At 40.7% G+C, this 22670-nt stretch overlaps 1 protein-coding gene across 1 annotated transcript in view; it reads left to right on the top strand.

The window, feature by feature from the left end:
* The window catches only part of LOC130914845 (eukaryotic translation initiation factor 3 subunit H), a 99553-nt gene that overhangs the window by 51849 nt on the left and 25034 nt on the right, over window positions 1-22670 (top strand). The window contains exons 3-5 of the mRNA XM_057834390.1: window positions 1544-1711; window positions 8456-8555; window positions 18244-18393. Coding sequence (XP_057690373.1) covers window positions 1544-1711; window positions 8456-8555; window positions 18244-18393 — 418 coding nt within the window. The remainder of the gene's footprint in view (window positions 1-1543; window positions 1712-8455; window positions 8556-18243; window positions 18394-22670) is intronic.

Raw genomic sequence — 22670 nt, 5'->3', positions numbered from 1 at the left:
GGCCTGCAGCAGCATGCAAGGTCTGAAGCAGTTCACCTCTTGTGTCATTGACTATTAAAGTATGGACTATCTGTCGGGTTCATTGCACAGACACACGGACATGCCCATTGCTTTGTCAAGCGTGTGTACCCCCTCATACACACACGTATCCCCTGGTTATGTTTTTTGGTTATTTCTACTTAAATTGCTGCCCAAGGGTAAGACTTTAGCTCCCAGCTGGTAAATACCAAAGCACAGACCTGTTTCAAGTCTGTCAAATGTGGATGGCCATGTTTTACACTCTTGCACTGTGGCATCTTTCTTGAATGTCTTACGCAGATGCACAGACACGTTCACAATCAAGCCACTCTAAATGAGTGGGGTGATTCAAGGCTGGTTTATGGTCCACACGGCTTCACAAGGAAAAATGACGTCATCTCAGCAACCACGCCTTTCTGTTCCGCGCACGAAAACATCAGATTTCCACACCGTGTACTTGCTGAAATTTTTAAACCACGCTGACGTTTCCACACAGAATCAAATGGTGTACGAGGTTTTTGGTGGAGGCGAGTGGAGGGGGCAGAGAGGATTCATCAATTTCTTTGAAAAAACTTGATGACATGAAAGTTGGCTAGATTTGAGAGAACATAAGCACACATTATTTAATTAATTTTATACCTGAACAAGGCAGACTCAAGTTTGTTATGGGCAACATGCAAGTGCCCAAAAAAAGCAGCTTCGAGCTCTGCCTGTTGGGGATCTTTGTTCGATCAGTAGCGAAACAAAAGTAGAAGACTGTTGATTGTGTCAGAAAACAGTGGCCAATTTTTAAGCAAACAGGTCTTGCAAATGTGGCAAATTATGTGTGAATGAGTATGTGTATGAATGAATGATCCGAACTCATTCTTTGTCTTCAAGCTGTATTTTCTAAACACACAGCTTCTCATCACCAAATTCCCAGCTCCCTTCTTCCCCTTCACTTTATCCTTGTTAACAGCCGCATCAGAAGAAGGATGTGCTCTCCAGGCTAGGGGCTAGGGGGCCACAGCTGCCCAATAATGCCTCTGATTTATCAACAGTCTTCAGTGAGCCTGTATGGACATGCTGTTTTGTTCATCTGCAGTGGCTTTTACTTACCACAGCGGCAAGGTTGTTTATATTTCTGCTCACCACTAGTCCGAAATTAAATGGCTCTCTGCTTAATGTATGTACCACCTTACCTTTCTTGCTAAAAGCGGTCTATGTATCTTCTTCTCCACAAAAAATATTTATCAGCTGGAGGAATGAACATGTGGAGTGAATGCCAGCGGTCGACATTTCTACAAGTATAACAAATATTTAATGGGGCCACTAGTCACTTGATAAAAGAGTGGAGCCTTTGCTTCTCTGGTTTATTTTCTTTCACACATCTTTAGAGTTGTCATAATCAGTTTCCCCTCCCTCCCAGCTCAATATGGAGACCAGATGTTTAGATAGAAAATAAAAATGACCAAACTGAATTTAGTGTTAGAGGTCAAGTCAGTTGGACAGTAAAACATGTTTACTTTCTTGTTTCTGCTTTCAGTCCAGTACCAGATGGAGATGATGCGTTCTCTGCGTCATGTTAACATCGACCATCTGCATGTGGGATGGTACCAATCCACCTACTATGGTTCCTTTGTCAGCAGAGCCTTGCTGGACTCACAGTTCAGCTACCAGCATGCCATTGAGGAGTCTGTTGTGCTTATATATGGTAAGTAAGTAGTTCAAGGGAATGCATTCATTTTGTTCATAATATATTCAGTCACTTTCCCAAAAAATTATTGTAAAGTTGAGACTTTTAAAGATTATAGATTCATGGAGCCCTCAAGTTAAACTATTTTTGGTGTTTATTTGTTGTTTTAATATTTGTGTCTTCAACCTACTGATGAGTAAGTAGGTTGTCTTCATGGTATTACAGTGGCACCTCAACATACTATCGCTTCGACATACAATCTTTTTGACATCCGATATAAAATTTGAGTCGCCATTTGTTTCTACGTCCGACGACATGCTCGAAATACAACGATTTATGACAGCCCGGCAGTTTCTTAGTTTTCCCCGCAAGACGGACGCATGGCGGATTTTCTTGTGAGAGAAATTATCTTGGGTTCCAACAATTTGAGTGCAGGTGTTGGAAAAAGGAAAAAGGTGAGGCTTACCATTGAAATGAAGACAAAAATGATAGGAAAATATGAGCGTTGTGTCCGCGTCTGTGAACTGGCTCGAGAATAAGGCCGTAGAATGTCTACGATCTCGGCGGTCGTCCTCCGTTCGCCAGTCTTTATAAGTTAAGGTGACAATTATTGTTATTGTAACATCGGCAAAGAAATCGCCAGGTTCGTCAGATTTTTAGTGATTTATTAGGGGTGCACGATATCCATTTATTGAAACCGATACCGATATCGATAACTTCCTGCTCCTCAAAGCTGATACCGATAACCGATAATAAATATATAATTTTTAAAATGTATATTCACCCGAGTTTTTGAACACCTGGAGGTTTTAAAAAAAAAAAGGTGGATTCAACATACATTTGCCTTTGACCTCACCAGAATTTTCATAACGACATGAACATTATTATGATGAACAAAACAAAGACAAGAACAGTCTTGACTTCAAATAAAGTGGCAATTGTGGTGACCCTTTATTTTGGAACATAATTCACCCACGGAAGTTGTGTGTACGTTTGGCCGAGCTCGTTACCGGCTACGTGACAGTCACGTGACATATACTTAATAGCCGTGCGCGTTCCGGCTGAGTTGAGAGTTCACGAGAGTTCACAGAGAGCAGCAGAGTTACAGCGGCTGGACACAGCAATTCGAGCTAACAAGACTCTTAACATTGCATACCGCTTCAAAATATTTATTTTTTCAAATAAATATATAATTTGAGTCAATGACAATCAATTACGGTAGTCTGTATAATTGAAGATGTGTTTCCAGAACAATTAGCACTGAACTAATACGTAAACCCAACAGGTATTGTGCTTTGTCATCAGATAAAAATATTTGGTGGTACAGGAGACGGTTGAGGTCTTGGTCCATGAAACAACTTTTTTTTAACCTGGGAGACAGGTTAGGACAGCAAGCCTATCAATAACCTAAAGGCCTCTCAATAACTTACTAACTTATAACTAACACTGTAAAATGCAAACATTATATAGTAAAGTTTATCAATCATTCCTCATAACAAAAATATGGTAGAACAAAATGGATTAATGGCTTGCCTTATAATAATCAATATAAACAGCAGTGAGTGAACCCATATTCAATAAAGTATGAGGTTTCTCTGCATAGTATAAAATCCTACCAAGCATGCTGAAAGGACTAACATTACACGACAACTATTATATGTATGCATAGCATAGCACACTAGCTTGAGCTACTAGCCTTAAGCATTGACTGGCTTCTATAACACAACACTTTTTGAAGTTCTGTACATATGAGCCTTCACCACCAAAGTAAACATATATTGCACATCCATATGTTATAGTAAACAAATACTTACAGACATATAATGCCGAGGCGGAAACGTAAGTAACAGAAAGCATTCACGATTGTCAATGCTACCGCTAGACACAGCACTGTGTAAAGTGAATGAGTTCGTGGAACAAATTATAGGTGTAGCGAATTATTCTGACCAGCAGGTGGCAGGAATGCCCCGCAAATGGTCACCTGATTTCCAGGCCAGCCAGCACAGTACATATTATCGGTCCTATTAATAATGTTATTGGATTCAGTGGGATGACGTCATAATTCCTATTATCGGACCGATAATTATCGGACCAATAATTATTGTGCACCAGTATAATTTATTTCAGAACTTGTGCAACACAACATGCTTACTGTCCCCCGCAGCTGACGGCCAACAACAGAACATCAAAAGTGAAAGTAAAAATTCTAATGCACTCTGTCGTCAGCTACGCAGTGCGTTTAAGTACACCACGAAAAATACATCCGCCACATTAGAATCTGATTCATTACATTATTACAGGGACAGTGGTATTATTATATTACTTTTATGATTTTTATTCATAATTTATTTGTTTTCCTCGTTGTAATTGCTATTTGCAATAGTACCAACAGTATTTATTATGGATTTAGTGTTGGTTTTTGGGCAGTGTAACAAATTAATGGAATTATAATGTATTCTTATAGGTAAATCCTGCTCTACATATGACTATTTCGACTTACAAACAAGGTCCTGGAACGAATTAACTGCGTATGTACAGGTACCACTGTATTTTGGTTAGGCATCCACATCTTGGCAGAAGAGCAACATCCCCCTGGCGACTCCATTTGTAGAATATTTGCCTAACTCTACATTGAATCGGTCAAGTGTATAAAATAATTTGGTAGCCCTTGCCAATTTGTGTATATCAACATCCATTTTAAATGCTTTGAAAGATATTTTTTGGCTAAGCATAGTTTACACATTCACAAGCAACTTTATTTGGTACAGCTTGCTAGTACTGGGTTGGACCCCATTTTGCCTCAGAATTGCCTTTGTGGCATAGATTCAATAAGGTGATGGAAACATCCTTCAGAGTTTGGTCCATGTCGACATGATAGCATCCCCAAGTTACTACAGATTTGTCGGCTGCAGATCCATGATGTGAATCTCCCCTTCTACCGCAAAGGTAATATATTGGAGTGCAGTGTAATTATCTTATTCCACACCTCCAAACCCAATACCTTAACTGTACTCCAGGTGTTAAAACATAAGGTCATAATTTTAAGGGATTAATTACTTATTATACACACTTTTCCAGCATTGCTCTCAATAATTATTAAAAGATTAAAAATGTTATTATTTTGATATACAGTAATTTCCCAAATTTCACCCCAAATTTACTTGTAAAATCTAGGGGAAATTATTATACCCGTTTAAAACGCGCACCCTAATTTTAGCACCAATAAATAGAAGAATACAAGAAAACAGAGCTCGTGTACAGATACAGAAATGTCATTTCACTGACTGGTGAAACACAGCACAAGCATAGCACATTGGTAGTTCAAAACATTACCATAAACTGACAATATTTACGGTAATAATATGATTCGACAACTTCTCCGACTTACCAGAATCTAGGAGAAAACAAAACAGATGTGACTTTTCTTTTAAAGGCTGCTGTATAACTTGCTCGTTTCATCATGATGAATAAATGTTTCTTCCATGGATTGATACGGTAAAAGGAAAGTGAGAACGTTTGTCGGAAATCCGTGAGAGCTCATCGCTGTCAACACAACAGTAACAGTAGGAACTATCGTTATATGGGTTTGAGTTTCCCAACAGACAGATATAGTTGACGGACACACACAGGAAGTGTGTTGTTACGTTTGTTATGGTCCGAGTTGCGGAGCTGCAATAAACGTTGACTCAAATGAGTTCAAGAAACTAAATTCTGTGCTTTATGAAGAGTGAAAAAAGCAGAATTTAACACAGACGAAATCATTCGGCCGATTAGAGTGAAGTATTACCGAAACAAAATGTTGACGTCACGTACCGCGATGGTCGGCAACGGGTTGCCGCATATGTTTCTTCAACACAACGTGGCCGTGTCAATGGAAAAACCCATTGGCAGTGTATTAAATACTTGTTCTCCCCACTGTAATATATATATATATTTCTGTCTACATCCATGTACCCGTTTATAATGTGCACCATGATTTTACAAGTTGATTTTGGTGAAAAAAAGTGCGCTTTATATTCTGGAAATTACGGTATTACTTTTGTCAAAATGTTTGAATTAGTGTATTCAATCACATTTTAATCAAATTTAATACAGAAAGCCATAAAAATGTCTCTGTTGTGTATATAATATCTCTTGCCACTGTACTTTAATCCTGGTATATGTAACAAAGGGAAAACTGCATTGGCACCTATTCTTGCTATTACAAAATGCCTCTTCAGGGTGCTCATGTTTTTAAATTGACAAAAAGATTAATTTAAACATGTGACACATGAACCCCTCTGATCAAGTCCTGCCAGCCATTTAGTCAGCCAGGCAGTCGGCTTTCTTTCTGTAAATGAGGGCTCCTTTTAATGTCAATCAATAATGCAACACTTAATGGATCAGAGCACCTCAAAGAAATCGACCTGATCTCTGTTTAAAGTCAAAGAAAATAATTGATTTTTTCCCCCTGCACTTCGTCATTAGGTCACTGGTCATTTTATGCTGGTGAATGAATCAATCAGATGCCCAATGACTGTGTCAGTAACGTGTGTTCAATATCAGCTTAGAGCCACAATGGGCTGTTAACTCAATCATTTCAATATGAATTACCGGTACTTGCCGTGTTTGCAATTTCTGGCCTGCAGTTTTAAAAAATATTTCAATTGATGAGGATTCACATGACTATATGTGTACATGGCATACAGAATAGAAGATCTTACTGTATTTACTATAATTTATGTAGTTTGTTTTTTTATTTAGAAGGCACACATACAATATTTTATATCTGTCTGTTCTTTATAATCCAGTGCGCCTTATGCATACATTTTGGTTGTGCTAATAGATAATGCTAATAGAATAGAATTGTACTGTGCCAGCAAAGTGCTGAAGACACACATTCTTCATTCCTTAAACTCCTAAATAATCCAATAAGACAAATGATAAATTTATAAATGAATCTATAATTACAATCTTAATCTTTTTCTACCTGTCACACCCGCGTGTGAAGGTTCTTTTGCTACCAACGTTGTTTGTTTCCACTGTTAGAAAATCACACAATTAGGGAGCTTAACATTTTTTAATTTAGAAAAGAGCAATGCTCCAAAAAAATAAAAACGTTTAGAGCTGACAGCAGTGGTAAAAACTAATTACAAAGAATACTAAAAAAGTTAACTCAGTTTGTTAAAAATGCTCCAAACCAGTGCTTAATGATACTAGATAAAACTTTTGGCCAGACAGGAAGGGGTTAAGCCTGCGGCGTCTCCTCGCGACACTTGGCGTCCCTTGCAGCGGCTGCTGCTCCGGCTTGTGGCTGCGCCCTGGGGAGGAAGAACGCCTTTAGCCACGTGATCGCCCAATACTAATATGGACAACGCGCTGCTGCGCTTTGCGTGGTCACGTCCCTTTACTTAGCTTGGTAGACGCGTTGATCAAGTCTATTCACGTCGTCGTGCTTCTCTGCCGCCTCCTCTTGATGGTGGCCGCGTCCTAAGGGGGAAGCACGCCTTTAGTCACTCGATCGTCACAATAATGGTACGAATAAAGCGCTGATGCGCTATGCTTGTTCACGTCCCTTTACTTAGCTGGTTAGAGGCGTTGATCAAGAGGCTTCTCTCTCCCCTGCACCTGCGTGCATTTGTCCTTATAAAGGGGGACTAACCAATTGCGAGTCGTGTGGGGTGTGGTCAGTTAAGTTCCCGTTTTTCACAGCTGCCAATAATCAAGTCCACTCGATAAAACGCATGCAAAAAAAACAAAACATCCGCAAAAATTAACGGCAACACTAAAACAAGCAAAGTTAAACACAGCAAACAAAATGGCAACATATTCAACCCAGGAAATGTCACTGACACTACCCACTAATTACCATGGTGACAAAAAAACCCACAATGACTTTAAAATTATTTATATTATTGATGGATGTCTGGGGAAAATTCAGGATTAAATGGGATAAAAGATTAAGAACCAATGACAAATGCAGCACATTGATGTAGTAATATGCCTTATAAATTGGTTTGCTTTGTGTATGAAAATAAACTCATTCATTGATGATGCACCTTACAATCTGAAAAATACAGTGTTTATTATAGAACAATTTAATGATTTTTGCTGATTAAAAATATTATACTTTTCTACTCGCAATGTCAATCATGTATTGACAAAAGAGTGACGGTGTTTTTTTTTAGATTCAAGCGTAGCTGTTGCACACACGCAGCCTGGAAAAATTGTCAACATCGATTTGGATTGGTTTGTCAATTGCGAAATGTGATTGGTCACAGTCTGCTGTTGGAAAGGAAACTAGTCCCAACAACACTGTTGGACTGCAGAATTGCAGTTCACGTACTTGGCGCCAGTCTTACTTTGGCACGTTTCCTGAAAAAAGCGTCAAAATCAGGTGGAGTTTGGTTTATAATGAATAAGTTGTTATCCTTGATGCTGTCCTCAAACTGGTTTGAAATTCGAGAGCTTGCACTATCTTTAAAATCTGACAGGGATTGAACAGGTCAAAAGTCTGTGAAATGTGGAAAAGGTGAAGTGACAAACTGCAATTTCCTATTGTCAATGGAAAGCTAAAATACACTGAAACAATCTGATAACTGAACTGCTTGGTAAACACAATGAATCATTTCTTTTTTTGAGTCTGAATTTGTAGGCAGCAACATTGATGTACAGTAATGTTGTTTTACTTTGACAACTACCAATACCAACATCACATGAATTTTAAGTATGGTTATAGGAAAAAAATATGATGAGCTTTTGCCATTTTTGTCTCCATTCCAGACCCAATAAAGACGGCCCAAGGATCGCTGTCTCTGAAGGCTTACAGGCTGACTCCAAAACTAATGGAGATTTGCAAGGAGAAAGATTTCACACCTGAAGGGTTCGTAGCTCAAAACAAATAGATGTTTCACTTACTTTTCATGTTATTGTGTTGCCAAAACACTTTTAAGTGCCATCACTAGACAAAACACGGCACACTGATTGATATTGTGTTCGTGGAATAACAAACAAACAGAATCCTGATTATCTATCGTTCATCCTGGGGGGGTGCTGATTTTTTTAATATGGCTCCCTGCTCTGCTCTGCTCTGTGAATGCCACGTGACCAAAAGTCTAAATTTATTTGTTTTGTATCAGCAACAATTGGCATAATTATCGGTAAATGACATGATGATTGGAATGAAATCATACTGAAGTGGCCTTCTCTGAGCCCTACCCAAATTCTATGGAGCATCAAGGCTGAGTTTGCTAATAATACAATACTGTATATGCAAGTTATCGCATCGAAGATTTTGTAACAAAATATAAATTAAAGGGCGCCATCATTTCTGTTAAGGCCATTTTTACGAGTATTTAAAAAAAAAAAAAAAAGTTTTTTATTCACTTCAACCAAAATTTAAAAGCCATTTTGGATTTTCAATCATTTTAATTGGTTAAATTTTCATTAAACTATTATAATAATAATTCCATTAATTGGAATTCAAAAGCAATTTCTGATTTTCAATAATTATCATTAAATCTGTTTTGAAGTTTTGTATTATTAAAAAAAATAGTGGCACATTATGTATTTAGCGTATTTTCTTGTCAAATCATAATAGGTGCTTTATTAACAAATAAGTCATTTTAAGAACTGCAAGCTCCATCCATCCTTCCATTATCTTCCGCTTAGTCCGGGGTCGGGTCGCGGGGGCAGCAGCTTTAGCAGGGAAGCCCAGACTTCCCTCTCCCCAGCCACTTCAGCCAGCTCCTCCGGCGGGATTCCAAGACGTTCCCAGGCCAGCCAAGCGACATAGTCTCTCCAGCGTGTCCTGGGTCGACCCCGGGGCCTCCCGCCGGTGGGACATGCCCGGAACACCTCTCCAGGGAGGCGTCCAGGAGGCATTCGAACCAGATGCCCAAGCCACCTCAACTGGCTCCTCTCAACGCGGAGGAGTAGCGGCTCGACACAAAGCCCCTCCCGGATGCCCGAGCTTCTCACCCTATCTCTAAGGGAGAGCCCGGACACCCTGCGGAGGAAACTCATTTCGGCCACTTGTATCTGGGATCTTGTTCTTTCGGTCACGACCCACAGCTCGTGACCATAGGTGACGGTAGGAACGTAGATCGACCGGTAAATCGAGAGCTTCGCCTTTTGGCTCAGCTCCTTCACCACAACGGACCGGTGCAGAGTCCGCATCACTGCAGACGCTGCACCGATCCGCCTGTCAATCTCCCACTCCCTCCTACCCTCACTCGTGAACAAGACCCCAAGATACTTGAACTCCTCCACTTGGGGCAGGATCTCGTCCCCGACCCGGAGAGGGCATGCCACCCTTTTCCAGCTGAGGACCATGGTCTAGGATTTGGAGGTGCTGATCTTCATTCCAACCGCTTCACACTCGGCTGCGAACCGCCCCAATGAGAGTTGGAGGTCACGGCTTGATGAAGCCAACAGCACCACATCATCTGCAAAAAGCAGAGATGAAATGCTGAGGCCACCAAACCGGACACCCTCAACGCTTCGGCTGCGCCTAGAAATTCTGTCCATAAAAATTATGAACAGAATCGGTGACAAAGGGCAGGGAGTCCAATCCTCACTGGGAACGAATTCGACTTACTGCCGGCAATGCGGACCAGACTCTTGACACCGGTCGTACAGGGACCGAACAGCCCTTACCAAGGGGCTCGGTACCCCGTACTCCCGGAGCACCCTCCACAGGACTCCCCTAGGCACACGGTCGAACGCCTTCTCCAAATCCACAAAACACATGTAGACTGGTTGGGCGAACTCCCATGCACCCTCAAGGACCCTGCCGAGGGTGTAGAGCTGGTCCACTGTTCCACGGCCTGGACGAAAACCACACTGCTCCTCCTGAATCCGAGATTCGACATCCCGATGGACCCTCCTCTCCAGCACCCCTGAATAGACTTTACCGGGGAGGCTGAGGAGTGTGATCCCTCTATAATTGGAACACACCCTCCGGGACCACCACCCCGGTCTGCCAATCCAGAGGCACTGTCCCCGATGTCCACGCGATGTTGTAGAGACGTGTCAGCCATGACAGTCCTACAACATCCAGAGCCTTTAGGAACTCCGGGCGGATCTCATCTACCCCCGGGGCCTTGCCACCGAGGAGCTTACCAACCGCCTCAGTGACTTCAACCCCAGAGATCAAAGAGCCCACCTCAGAGTCCCCAGACCCTGCTTCCTCAAAGGAAGGCGTGTCGGTGGAATTGAGGAGGGCTTCGAAGTATTCTCCCTACCGACTCATGACGTCCCGAGTCGAGGTCAGCAGTACACCATCTTCACTATACACAGTGTTAATGGTGCACTGCTTTCCTCTCTTCAGACGCCGGATGGTGGACCAGAATTTCCTCGAAGCCGTCCGGAAGTCGTTTTCCATGGCCTCGCCGAACTCCTCCCATGTCAGAGTTTTTGCCTCAGCGACCGCCGAAGCCGCAGTCCGCTTGGCCAGCCGGTACCTGTCAGCTGCCTCCGGAGTCCCACAGGCCAAAAAGGCCTGATAGGCCTCCTTCTTCAGCTTGACGGTATCCCTTACCACTGGTGTCCACCAGCGGGTTCGGGGATTGCCGCCACGACAGGCACCAACCACTTTACGGCCACAGCTCCGATTGGCCGCCTCAACAATGGAGGTGCGGAACATGGCCCACTCGGACTCAATGTCCCCCACCTCCCCCGGGACAAGGGAGAAGTTCTGCTGGAGGTGGGTGTTGAAACTCTTTCTGACTGGGGATTCCGCCAGACGTTCCCAGCAGACCCTCACAATACGTTTGGGCCTGCCAGGTCTGGCCAGCAACTTCCCCCGCCATCGGAGCCAACACACCACCAGGTGGTGATCAGTTGACAGCTCCGCCCCTCTCTTCACCCGAGTGTCCAAAACATGTGGCCGAAAGTCCGATGACACGATTACAAAGTCGATAATTGAACTGCGGCCTAGGGTGTCCTGGTGCCAAGTGCACATATGGACACCCCTATGTTTGAACATGGTGTTCGTTATGGACAAACTGTGACGAGCACAGAAGTCCAGTAACAGAACACCACTCGGGTTCTGATCGGGGGGGCCGTTCCTCCCAATCACGCCCCTCCAGGTCTCACTGTCATTGTCCACGTGAGCGTTGAAGTCCCCCAGTAGAACGAGGGAGTCCCCAGAGGGGGCGCTCTCCAGCACACCCTCCAAGGACTCCAAAAAGGGTGGGTATTCTGAGCTGCTGTTCGGTGCATAAGCGCAAACAGCAGTCAAAACCCGTCCCCCCACCCGAAGGCGGAGGGAGGCTACCCTCTCGTCTACCGGGGTAAACCCCAACGTACAGGCACCAAGCCGGGGGGCAATAAGTATGCCCACACCTGCTCGGCGCCTCTCACCCTGGGCAACTCCAGAGTGGAAGAGAGTCCAACCCCTCTCGAGAGGATTGGTACCAGAACCCAAGCTGTGTGTGGAGGAGAGTCCGACTATATCTAGTCGGAATTTCTCTGCCTCACCCACCAGCTCAGGCTCCTTCCCTGCCAGAGAGGTGACATTCCATGTCCCAAGAGTTAGCTTCCACAGCTGGGGGTTGGACCGCCAAGGCCCCCGCCTTTGGCTGTCGCCCAACTCTCTGCGCACCCGACCCCTTTGGCCCCTCCCACAGGTGGTGAGCCCATGGGAAGAGAACAGCAAGCGCCTCCTTTATAAATGTACAGTGACTTTCTGCTTGACGTCACTAAGAAAGGAGGAAAAATGTGTTGATTTAGTTAGCTTTGTTTAAGTTGTTAATAGGGCTGTAACTCACGATTATTTTTATATTCGATTAATCGGACAAATGTCACTTTTTTCAATTACCTTCATAATTTAACTAAGTTGTTTTAGGCCTGTAGTCTGTAACAATGAAGACATAATGGATGACTATTGCCTTCAAAATAATATTTTATTCCAGCTTCCTGACTTGTGGTCTACAGCTGTACTGTTTTAAGTACATAAACCTGGTTAAAGATTTTAATAAAGGTTCTGAGTATAAAAACATAAAAAGAATTTTCTCAGTTCACAAATCAGACAAAAGTCCTGTTCATTCAAATAAGAAAGTGCTGGTAATTGACATTTTTGTCATGTGGGCAAAGTGCTAATATAAATTGTGTCAAAGGCTCATTTATTTTCTTTAAACAAACTAAACAACAAAATCAAATAAGGAGGAGGCAGACTGTAATGAATCAGTTTTGCTTAACAAACAGTTGTTCATAAAAACAATACAATTTCAAAGCACACTCTCTTGTATGACAATTTACAGTTTGAGTCTGTGTTGAAAGGAGAATCTAATCTGTTATATGAATGGGTTTGTGTGTGATTTCTTCATAAAAAGAAATGAGATAACTTTTCTATCTATAATAACAATAACTCAATCGCTAATATGAGTCTCCAAAACACAATAAAAATGGAAACTTAAGACACTAATTAGCATAGTCGCTAACCAGTAGGGATGCAACGGTGCAGTTAAGTCACAGTTCGGTACGATTTTCGACACAAGGGACACGATTTTTGATTCGATTCAATACATTTAATGCTCTGAAACAAAAACACACAAGTGGTTTTTTGTTGTTGTTGTTTTTTATGTAGCTAACAAGCAAAAATAACAATGCCATCATATATACATGCATTACAGTGCTAAATATTTACGTGCTTACTAGGGTTGTTCCGATCGTTTTTTTGCTCCCGATCCGATCCCGATCGTTTTAGTTTGATTATCTGCCGATCCCGATATTTCCCGATCCGATTGCTTTTTTTTTTTGCTCCCGATTCAATTCCAATCATTCCCGATAATTTTTCCTGATCATATACATTTTGGCAATGCATTAAGAAAAAACTGAATAAAACTTGGACGAATATATACATTCAACATACAGTACATAAGTACTGTATTTGTTTATTATGACAATAAATCCTCAAGATGACATTTACATTGTTAACATTCTTTCTGTGAGAGGGATCCACGGATAGAAAGACTTGTAATTCTTAAAGGATAAATGTGACTTTGTATATTGTGACTAAATATTGCCATCTAGTGTATTTGTTGAGCTTTCAGTAAATGATACTGTAGCCATTTAACTGTTGTGCCCAAATGCATGATGGGAAGTGCACCCATGACTGTGCGTAGTGGTACCAATTGATATATCTTCTCTGCGATGGTAAATAACATAGGGTGGTAAGAAAAAGATCAATTACTACCTTTCTTCCCCACATTGCTTACCACGATATTTCTAATCGTAGGGAGAGGGATTGTAAGGCTTTAGCCAATTAAAAAAATGCTCCAATGGCTGCCAAAATTCACTCTACTCATTTTACGCTGCCTTTTAGCTCTATATATAGGTAAAACGGCGGCATTACAGATTGAGCGCGACAATGCGTGAGTGGGTCGTGCAGCGCATGCGTTAATTGCGTTAAATATTTTAACGTGATAAATTGAAAAAAAATTAATTACTGCCGTTAACGGGATAAATTTGATAACCCTACCTTAAGCCTAAACTAAAGACTCTGGATGAATGTAACATATTATGTCTGTAACGTTAAATACAATTAGAAAACGATTTATTTAAAAAATATATATATTAAAAAAAGCATGTCCGATATTTTTTTGCCGATTCCGATACTTTGAAAATGACGTGATCGGACCCGATCGATCGTGACATCTCTAGTGCTTACTTCTTACTGATCTGAAGACATTTTGTATAAAAGTGCTGAGAACAATCTTTACTGGATGTAAAGTGAGGTGGGGCACAATGTTGGTTGCTACTGCTCTCTTCGCAGGTATGTTTACCATATGAGCAAAACATCCTATTCGTGGTCCAAGTCCATCTGTTTTACGTACTGAATTAACAATATTTGCAGCATTATCTATTGTCACTGGTATGGATTGATTTGGCCTGCTTAACTGGCAGTTTTTAATTCATCGATGTAGTATATGGACTACACGTCCCATGATCACTCTGGGCTCACACAGCCAATGGCATGGGACTTGGGGGTGTAACGTCGCATATTTAGGTTGCTATTTGATGATATTTAGTGTGTGCGCGCGAGTGTTGTCAGCCATTAAAAAAGTTAACAAACCCCACAGAAGTCACGTCTGCTCATTAACTGCACAGCATTTGACAATCGACTTTCATAAACAGGACGGGTTTAAAGTACAGCACTCTTAATTTGCCACTCATTGTTCATCATATAACCGTGAGATAGCTCTCAGTATCGTCCCGCGGTGTCCAGCTGTCTATTGTCAAAGTGAGGTTGTTGGTAGCAAACAAGTCAGCAACAGCATATTTGCGGACTTTGTTGTACGTATCCGTAAAGACAGTCTTTGTTAAATGTGTACGAGTAGGGATAGCATATCAGCTCACCCAAATGCTGCCAAACAACGGATCTGTACGACATTGAAGCCGGCAAGCCGCCTTTCTGTCTTTCTTCTAGAGCAATGATCCTCATGCGCCACACCTCCCACCTTTCAGGCAGTTTGAGGGAAGAGCGGAGGAAGGGGGCTGCTCGCGGCTGAGTTTGTTTTTTCAGGGCAAAGCCGCGCCGGACATTTTAGCGAAAGAGACGACAAAAATAAATTCGGAAAATACATTTTGGGACTTTCTCATTTGGATTGAATATTTTTGCGTTTTGAATCGAAAAGGGCGTATCGAACAATCCAATATAAAACTGAGTATTGTTGCATCCTTTTACAGACTAGCTTATAACTCTGTGGTAAGTAGTAATGTCTCATAAACAAAGAATACAAACAATACATTTGGTTTCATTTACCCACCTCTGACGGAGGCACACTGGATCTAACAACACAAAAGACAATCTAACTCTCGACACTTCGTAAGGTTATTTATTCCGTAACCCAACCTGACTTTAGCAGACAAGCAGTAAACTCTCTCCCTCCCTCTTGCTCTAATCACTGTTGCGTGCACGCAGACTCACATTACAAACAAACAAAGACCCAAACGGGACTGCTCATAGCTGCCGACAAAAATTGATTAAGAAATTCGCTGGCAACTAATTTATTAATTGATTTTAATTAATTTAATCAATTAGTTGTTGCAGCCTTAGTTGCTGAACAAGCAATGATTGTGTAGTTGCAATAAAAATGGATTCCAGTGAACTATTATAAACACAGCTCTGTATGATTACACTGTCAGTCCGTATTAAACTCATGTATTGACATGGATGAATATACTCTTAATGTTGTGTCTCAATCATTTAGGGAAATTTTTGGATTTTCTTCTATAATTTTGTAAAGAATGCAGTAATATTTCATGGAGCTTGATAGACTGGTAGACTCCGAACCGGATTAGTCTGTGGCATAAACTCCATCTGGCTTCAAAGTGCAGCTCTTGGACATGCTAAATCATAAAACCTTTCTTAGCATGAGTTGAAAAGTTGATAGAAACAAATTTGAAGAAGCATTCAAAATTGCAGTGTGCTTTGATTCAGTTTCACTGTTGAATAAAGCAAAGAAATGAAAACTTACCAGACATTTAATGAGCATTGCTTGAAACACATCCCGTCATTTTTAAGGACATTTTTGTAGTTGTTGTATTTTTAAGCAATATGACCAAGCATCTGTTCTATTCTATTCTATCCTGATAATGCTTGCTTGAAACACATTTACATCTTGATATAAGTTGCGGCGCAAATGGTTTGATTTTTAATTACCAGCCAAGTGATTCCAAAAGGTAACAACAGTTTGACACTCACCATTCCTCCTCTGTGTTTAAGGAATTAGTGCCTCCATACTATGACTTCTGCCTGCCCTTTTCTCATCTTTTCAATGGATATTCACCATGTTTTTGCCACTAACCGAGGTGTACCAGTACATTGCAATGCGAAAAGAATACTGTACCTGTGACACATGTAAAAGCCAACATTCTCACTAAGGTTCAAACGTTTTGGAGGGGGCTGCTGCGATTTGCACAAAAAGTTATGAAACAGTATATTATTGTTGGCTCACAAAAAAAGAAATACCTTATTTTCCATCCATCCCTTATTTTCATAATTGAATTTCATCTTTTTAGTATTATATCTTTGGTCATGTTCAAGTACCATCCAGGGGCCTATTTTCCCCCTAAATGATTATTAGAAGGGCATCAACATTTTCTTCTCTTTGTCTAGATGAATGCTGAATACAACTATTCCTTTGATGTGACCTTCAAGTGCACTTTGCCTTATTGGGTGTGCAATTGATCTTATCTCAGACATCAAATCACTCTTTGGCTTTGTGCAGTGGGGACCAACTTGGAAAGATCATAACATTAAGTGTGTTGAAGCTCCAATATCTTGCAACAATTTGTCCTGCCTAAATGGTGTTGGTCCTCTGTTTCCCTGTACACCAATTTATATTGCCTTGTTGCCATCTGAAAAGGTCATAATATGCAGGATACATGTTGAGCCCAACTGATGGATAATTTCGCCAATAAATGTTAAAGGTTATAGTTATCGATAGTTTCCTCTCCTCCCCACTCTGACCTCGATGCCGGATTGTTCATTTCCCTTTACCTTTCACCAGGTTTGCCTGAGAACATGCTTTGGGCTACAAAATAAATTAATAATTATCCTTTCAGCAAAAAATGTCCAATTATTTTGTGGTACATTTTGTGTTTTGCTCTAAGAAAAAACATTTAAGGAGGTGAACGTAAATTAAAACAAAAATTAGTTCATAGTTCTTGAATCTTTTACGAAATGAAAATAGTCAGTGCATCATATTGGAGTATGGTGGGGGTAGGCGTCGGTGGTTGGTTGCGCGTGTCTTCGTTCTATTCCCGATAGCTTATTTGTGGCAGAGGAGCTGGGGACTGTTCTGGGTCCTGGGCACGCCCCCTTTGGCTGGGAGGGGCGATGCCATGGCTACCCGATGGCTCCTGCACAACAATGTCAATTTCTGCTTGACTAACACACACCTGAGTATGCACACACATTACCAGGTGCAACCAGACACATTAAGGTAGATAAAATTATTGGAACCAGTACTACCAGGATTAGAGATCAAATAGCTGAAAAGTATGACGTCGGTTCATCACTTATCATGGGAGATTTGTCCTTATACTGTGTTTCCCCATTAAACATTACTAACTCTGCTTGTGCATTTACTGAACCTTACCCTGACGCCCTCCTCTTGTCCTCCAGTTGCTGGTTTCCCCCTTTAAGGAAACATTTTTTTACTATTTATTTACCCAAGGTAGGTTTGTTGTCAAATCCTGGGTCGCTTGCTCACATTGCAATGTATAAAGGAACCGCATCAATAAAGTCCGGACAAAATGTATTTTGGTGTGGACCAAAGAAAGCAAACTATGGCCTTTCCTAGTGTGAATACGCCCCAAGTCGTCTAAGCTTAGTATGTGGAATGAGGGGTGCACTCTGGAGAAATTTTTATTTTAAATTTTGAAATTTTACTATTTTCCTTTTGGTCAATTTCAGTCCGTTTTTTCCATTAATAAAGAGTTATCAACATTAAGAAAGAGTTACAGTGACTGTTATAAAGCAATAATTGCAGTGTTTTTTACTCAGTTAAGATTTCTACTTGACCTCTCCTTGTGCCTTTGTCTTCCTTTTCCCACTGCAGATTGAAGAAGGCTAACATTGGCTTTGATCACATGTTCGAGGAGGTTCCCATTGTCATCAAAAATTCTCATCTTATCAATGTACTGATGTGGGAGCTGGAGGACAAGTCCACAGTCGCTGACAAACACGAACTACTCAACCTCTCCAGCAGGTCAGGCAGAAGCTTCTTGAAACTACTTAGACACCTAAGGTCAAATCCTCACTCTGTGTATGAATGTAGAGTGCCAACTGGAACAACTCTTCTAAGCATCTTTTTTTTTCCTGAGGTGACTTTGCTCTATAATATTTGACAAAAAAAAAAACCTTGCGTTGCCATTTGAGGTTATCTAGTGTTTGATTTGAGGATTCCATTATGATATGTAATCTAACATTTCTTTTTGTTGAAATACAAGCAGCAATGAATATAACTTGCTCTAGCTTTTATTGCTTTTTGTTCGTCTACAAAACCTTTGGAACCATGTAAGAATTTGTTGATACAGAAAACCCTGCGTTAGGTGATTTTTACAGGGCACGTAATACTTTTTGGATATTTGACTAAGCACTTAATCAATGCTGAGGAAGGCTATCCATCTATCATTTGTAAATGATTTTAAACAATTATTTTTTGTATCTGAATTATCATATTCCCTAAAATAAAAAATACAACAACTATTACAACAACAATTAAAAGACTTATACTTTTCCAAGGATATCTGTTCCTCCGTGATAAATGAAATTGCTATAAAGGCATTTTAAATTGGAGACATGCCATGGGGAATAAGAACTTGTTTACGATGATATAAACATGTTAAAACTGCTTCAGTAGATCATATACACGAGTAAGCCGAAACACTTCATTTGATTAACTACGGACTATTTGATTTGAGACGTGAAAGGTTTAATGTCATCGTGTATGGAACCAAGTTGAGAGACCTAGGCCTTATTGGCCATGCTCGTTGTAATATAGAAAATTTCACTTAGGGCTCACTGTAGCTACCTGGTAAATATTTTTTAAAATATAAATATTTTTTGGAGTTGCTGTAATTAAATATACTTCTCCAAAATTTAATATTTAGATTAACCATGCCAACACTAACATGATAACATTAAAAAGTTAGAATGGGCAATATATTTTGCACTGTGTATTTAAAAATATTTTCCTCAGTTTGGGGCCTACTTTAGTAGCACCTTTTTGCAAAAAGCCATGCATATTAAACCTCTGTCTAGCTCTTATGGAGTTGTGTTTAGATTTTTGAGGTTCTTAGCTTTTGCCTCCAGGGTATTAGTCAGCAATCATTTATGGAAATAAACTACTGCAAGTCGTGAAACAGCTGTGAAGCTGCTGCTAATAAAAAAGCTTCCCCGGGGGCAGGTGTGAGAAATTAGCTCAATGATGACTAAAAGTGTCGATCCATGCTTGTTCAGTGCGTCTAACTACTCCAGTGTAGCACACTAGAGCAGGGCTCCAGACTAATATTTTTTGGAGCACAGTGGCCCCCAACTTAAAATTTTAGGAGCACAAGCATAAGATTCAGGGGCGCACACTGTGAATCGACATGTTGACTTTTTCTCTAATTTTCACTGTTTAACCGAAAAATACTTTCATAATAAATACATAAAACTACAAACTTATGATATACGGTATATTTTATTCTCAGTTTTGACATCAACCAGTGTACTGCTTAAAATTAGGTTAACATGGGAATTTTGTTCTATTTCTGTCCCAGTCACCTGGCACTACCACCAATCAGCAACGGATTTATTGATCGACAAATCTCATGCGAGGACACAGGCCAACCCGGAAATTGACATCCACACGCCACAGCATTTCATTTTAGCAGTGGGCGGCCAGCACATACTTTATTATAACTCTCGGCATGATTCCTGGGACATAAATAATAAAAGCACCAGTATGGGAAGTTGTTGACGCTCAGAAAAGACAGGAAATTTTAAAATGCCCTCCAAATTCATAGCTAATCAGAGATGAGCGATGACGCATAGGCAGACGGCGGTGAGTGTCGCATCGCGCCCCCTTTGTTGGCTTATAGCTCAACAGTGATGAATTTCGCATTTCGCCATCGCTCATTGCCTCTCATGTGTCGAGCCTCTGAGTCCAACTTATTCCCCCAATCGGCCTTCTTTGAAACAGTGTTGGCGGGTTTGTTGGAAAGAAATTAGTCAATTATTGTCCTTTTTGCCATTGTCCGCAAGTGCTGTAAAGTTTTAGCGCTACCCCAACTAGGGCTGCAACTAACGATTATTTTCATAATCGATTAATTAAACGATTAATCAACTAATCGGATAAATGTCACTTTTTAATTAGCTTCGCAATTTACTTTGAAGTTGTATTAGGCATGTTGTAAGTAACAATAAAGTCAAAATGGATGACTTTCATTTAAAAATAATATTTTAATACAGCTTCCTGACTTAACTGTAGTCTACAACTATATCGATTATTAAATTCATTGGCAATTAATTCATGGATCAATTTGATTGATTAGTTGTTGCGGCCTTATTAAAAAGGCTAGTTTAGACAGTAAGATGTCCGAAAATTGGCAAAAATGTGAACTATTGCAAAAGCAGATTTTTGTTCATGTCCAACTTTGACTTAACAAAAATATCATGAAGAAATCTGATATTTGCAACTGAGAAATTATATGTATGTTATATTTTCAAGTATTTAGACAAGTTTATGGTGAAGAAGGTCATAATGATTAATTGGTTACCAAAATAGTTGTCCATTAATTTGCTAAGCAATTAGTTGTCGATTAATTGCTGCACCCCTAACGCCAATTATAACCCGCTCCAAAGAGTCCACACATCACCCGCCTCCACCTTTTTCTTGTGTTGTATTTTCCCTTGGCAAACCAGCTCATTACATTACCGCCAACTAGTGGTTAAAACTGTGAAGGAGTTTGTTAGCAAAAACAAACAAACAATAAAATAAAAAACAATGTTACTTGTCGCGCATGTGCGAGTAGATGAAAAAAAAATTACTCGCACTATCTCTAATTTTAGTTGCAAAATGCAACCATTTGTTTCCAGTTTGGAGCCCTGCACTAGGGCCATATCCACACGTAGCAGGACTTTTTAAAAAACGAGTATTTTGACCCATCCGTCAAGAAAAGAAACTCAATATCCAAACAACCTCATTTGTAGGAAAAATATCCACACCCAACCGCATAAGTGCATAACAAAACATATTTCTTGATGGGCATTCAAGCACAGAGTGAATGACAAATAGTAAAATGGGTCAACGATTGTATTTTGTTTGTTTAGCCCTGGCCTTGTGAGATGTTCGTGAACCGTTAGCATGTGAGCACGAGTCACTACCGTGCGGGGTCGCTTATGTGTTTATACAGTGCCTTGCAAAAGTATTCGGCCCCCTTGAACCTTGCAACCTTTCGCCACATTTCAGGCTTCAAACATAAAGATATAAAATTTTAATTTTTTGTCAGGAATCAACAACAAGTGGGACACAATCGTGAAGTGGAACAAAATTTATTGGATAATTTAAACTTTTTTAACAAATAAAAAACTGAAAAGTGGGGCGTGCAATATTATTCGGCCCCCTTGCGTTAATACTTTGTAGCGCCACCTTTTGCTCCAATTACAGCTGCAAGTCGCTTGGGGTATATTTCTATCAGTTTTGCACATCGAGAGACTGACATTCTTGCCCATTCTCCCTTGCAAAACAGCTCGAGCTCAGTGAGGTTGGATGGAGAGTGTTTGTGAACAGCAGTCTTCAGCTCTTTCCACAGATTCTCGATTGGATTCAGGTCTGGACTTTGACTTGGCCATTCTAAAACCTGGATACGTTTATTTTTTAACTATTCTATTGTAGATTTGGCTTTATTGTTTTGGATCATTGTCCTGTTGGAAGATCTCCGTCCCAGTCTCAGGTCTTGTGCAGATACCAACAGGTTTTCTTCCAGAATGTTCCTGTATTTGGCTGCATCCATCTTCCCATCAATTTTAACCATCTTCCCTGCTGAAGAAAAGCAGGGAAGATGGTTAAAATTGACAGTGGGGATGGTGTGTTCAGGGTGAGGAGCTGTGTTGCTTTTACGCCAAACATATCGTTTTGGATTGTGGCCAAAAAGTTCAATTTTGGTTTCATCTGACCAGAGCACCTTCTTCCACATGTTTGGTGTGTCTCCCAGGTGGCTTGTGGCAAACTTTAAACGAGACTTTTTATGGATATCTTTGAGAAATGGCTTTCTTCTTGCCACTCTTCCATAAAGGCCAGATTTGTGCAGTGTACGACTGATTGTTGTCCTATGGACAGACTCTCCCACCTCAGCTGTAGATCTCTGCAGTTCATCCAGAGTGATCATGGGCCTCTTGGCTGCATCTCTGATCAGTTTTCTCCTTGTTTGAGAAGAAGTTTGGAAGGACGGCCGGGTCTTGGTAGATTTGCAGTGGTCTGATGCTCCTTCCATTTTTAAT

This window comes from Corythoichthys intestinalis, chromosome 4 (genome assembly GCF_030265065.1).
Source record: "Corythoichthys intestinalis isolate RoL2023-P3 chromosome 4, ASM3026506v1, whole genome shotgun sequence".
Taxonomy (NCBI): domain Eukaryota; kingdom Metazoa; phylum Chordata; class Actinopteri; order Syngnathiformes; family Syngnathidae; genus Corythoichthys; species Corythoichthys intestinalis.
This window is presented reverse-complemented; position numbering and strand designations above follow the sequence as displayed.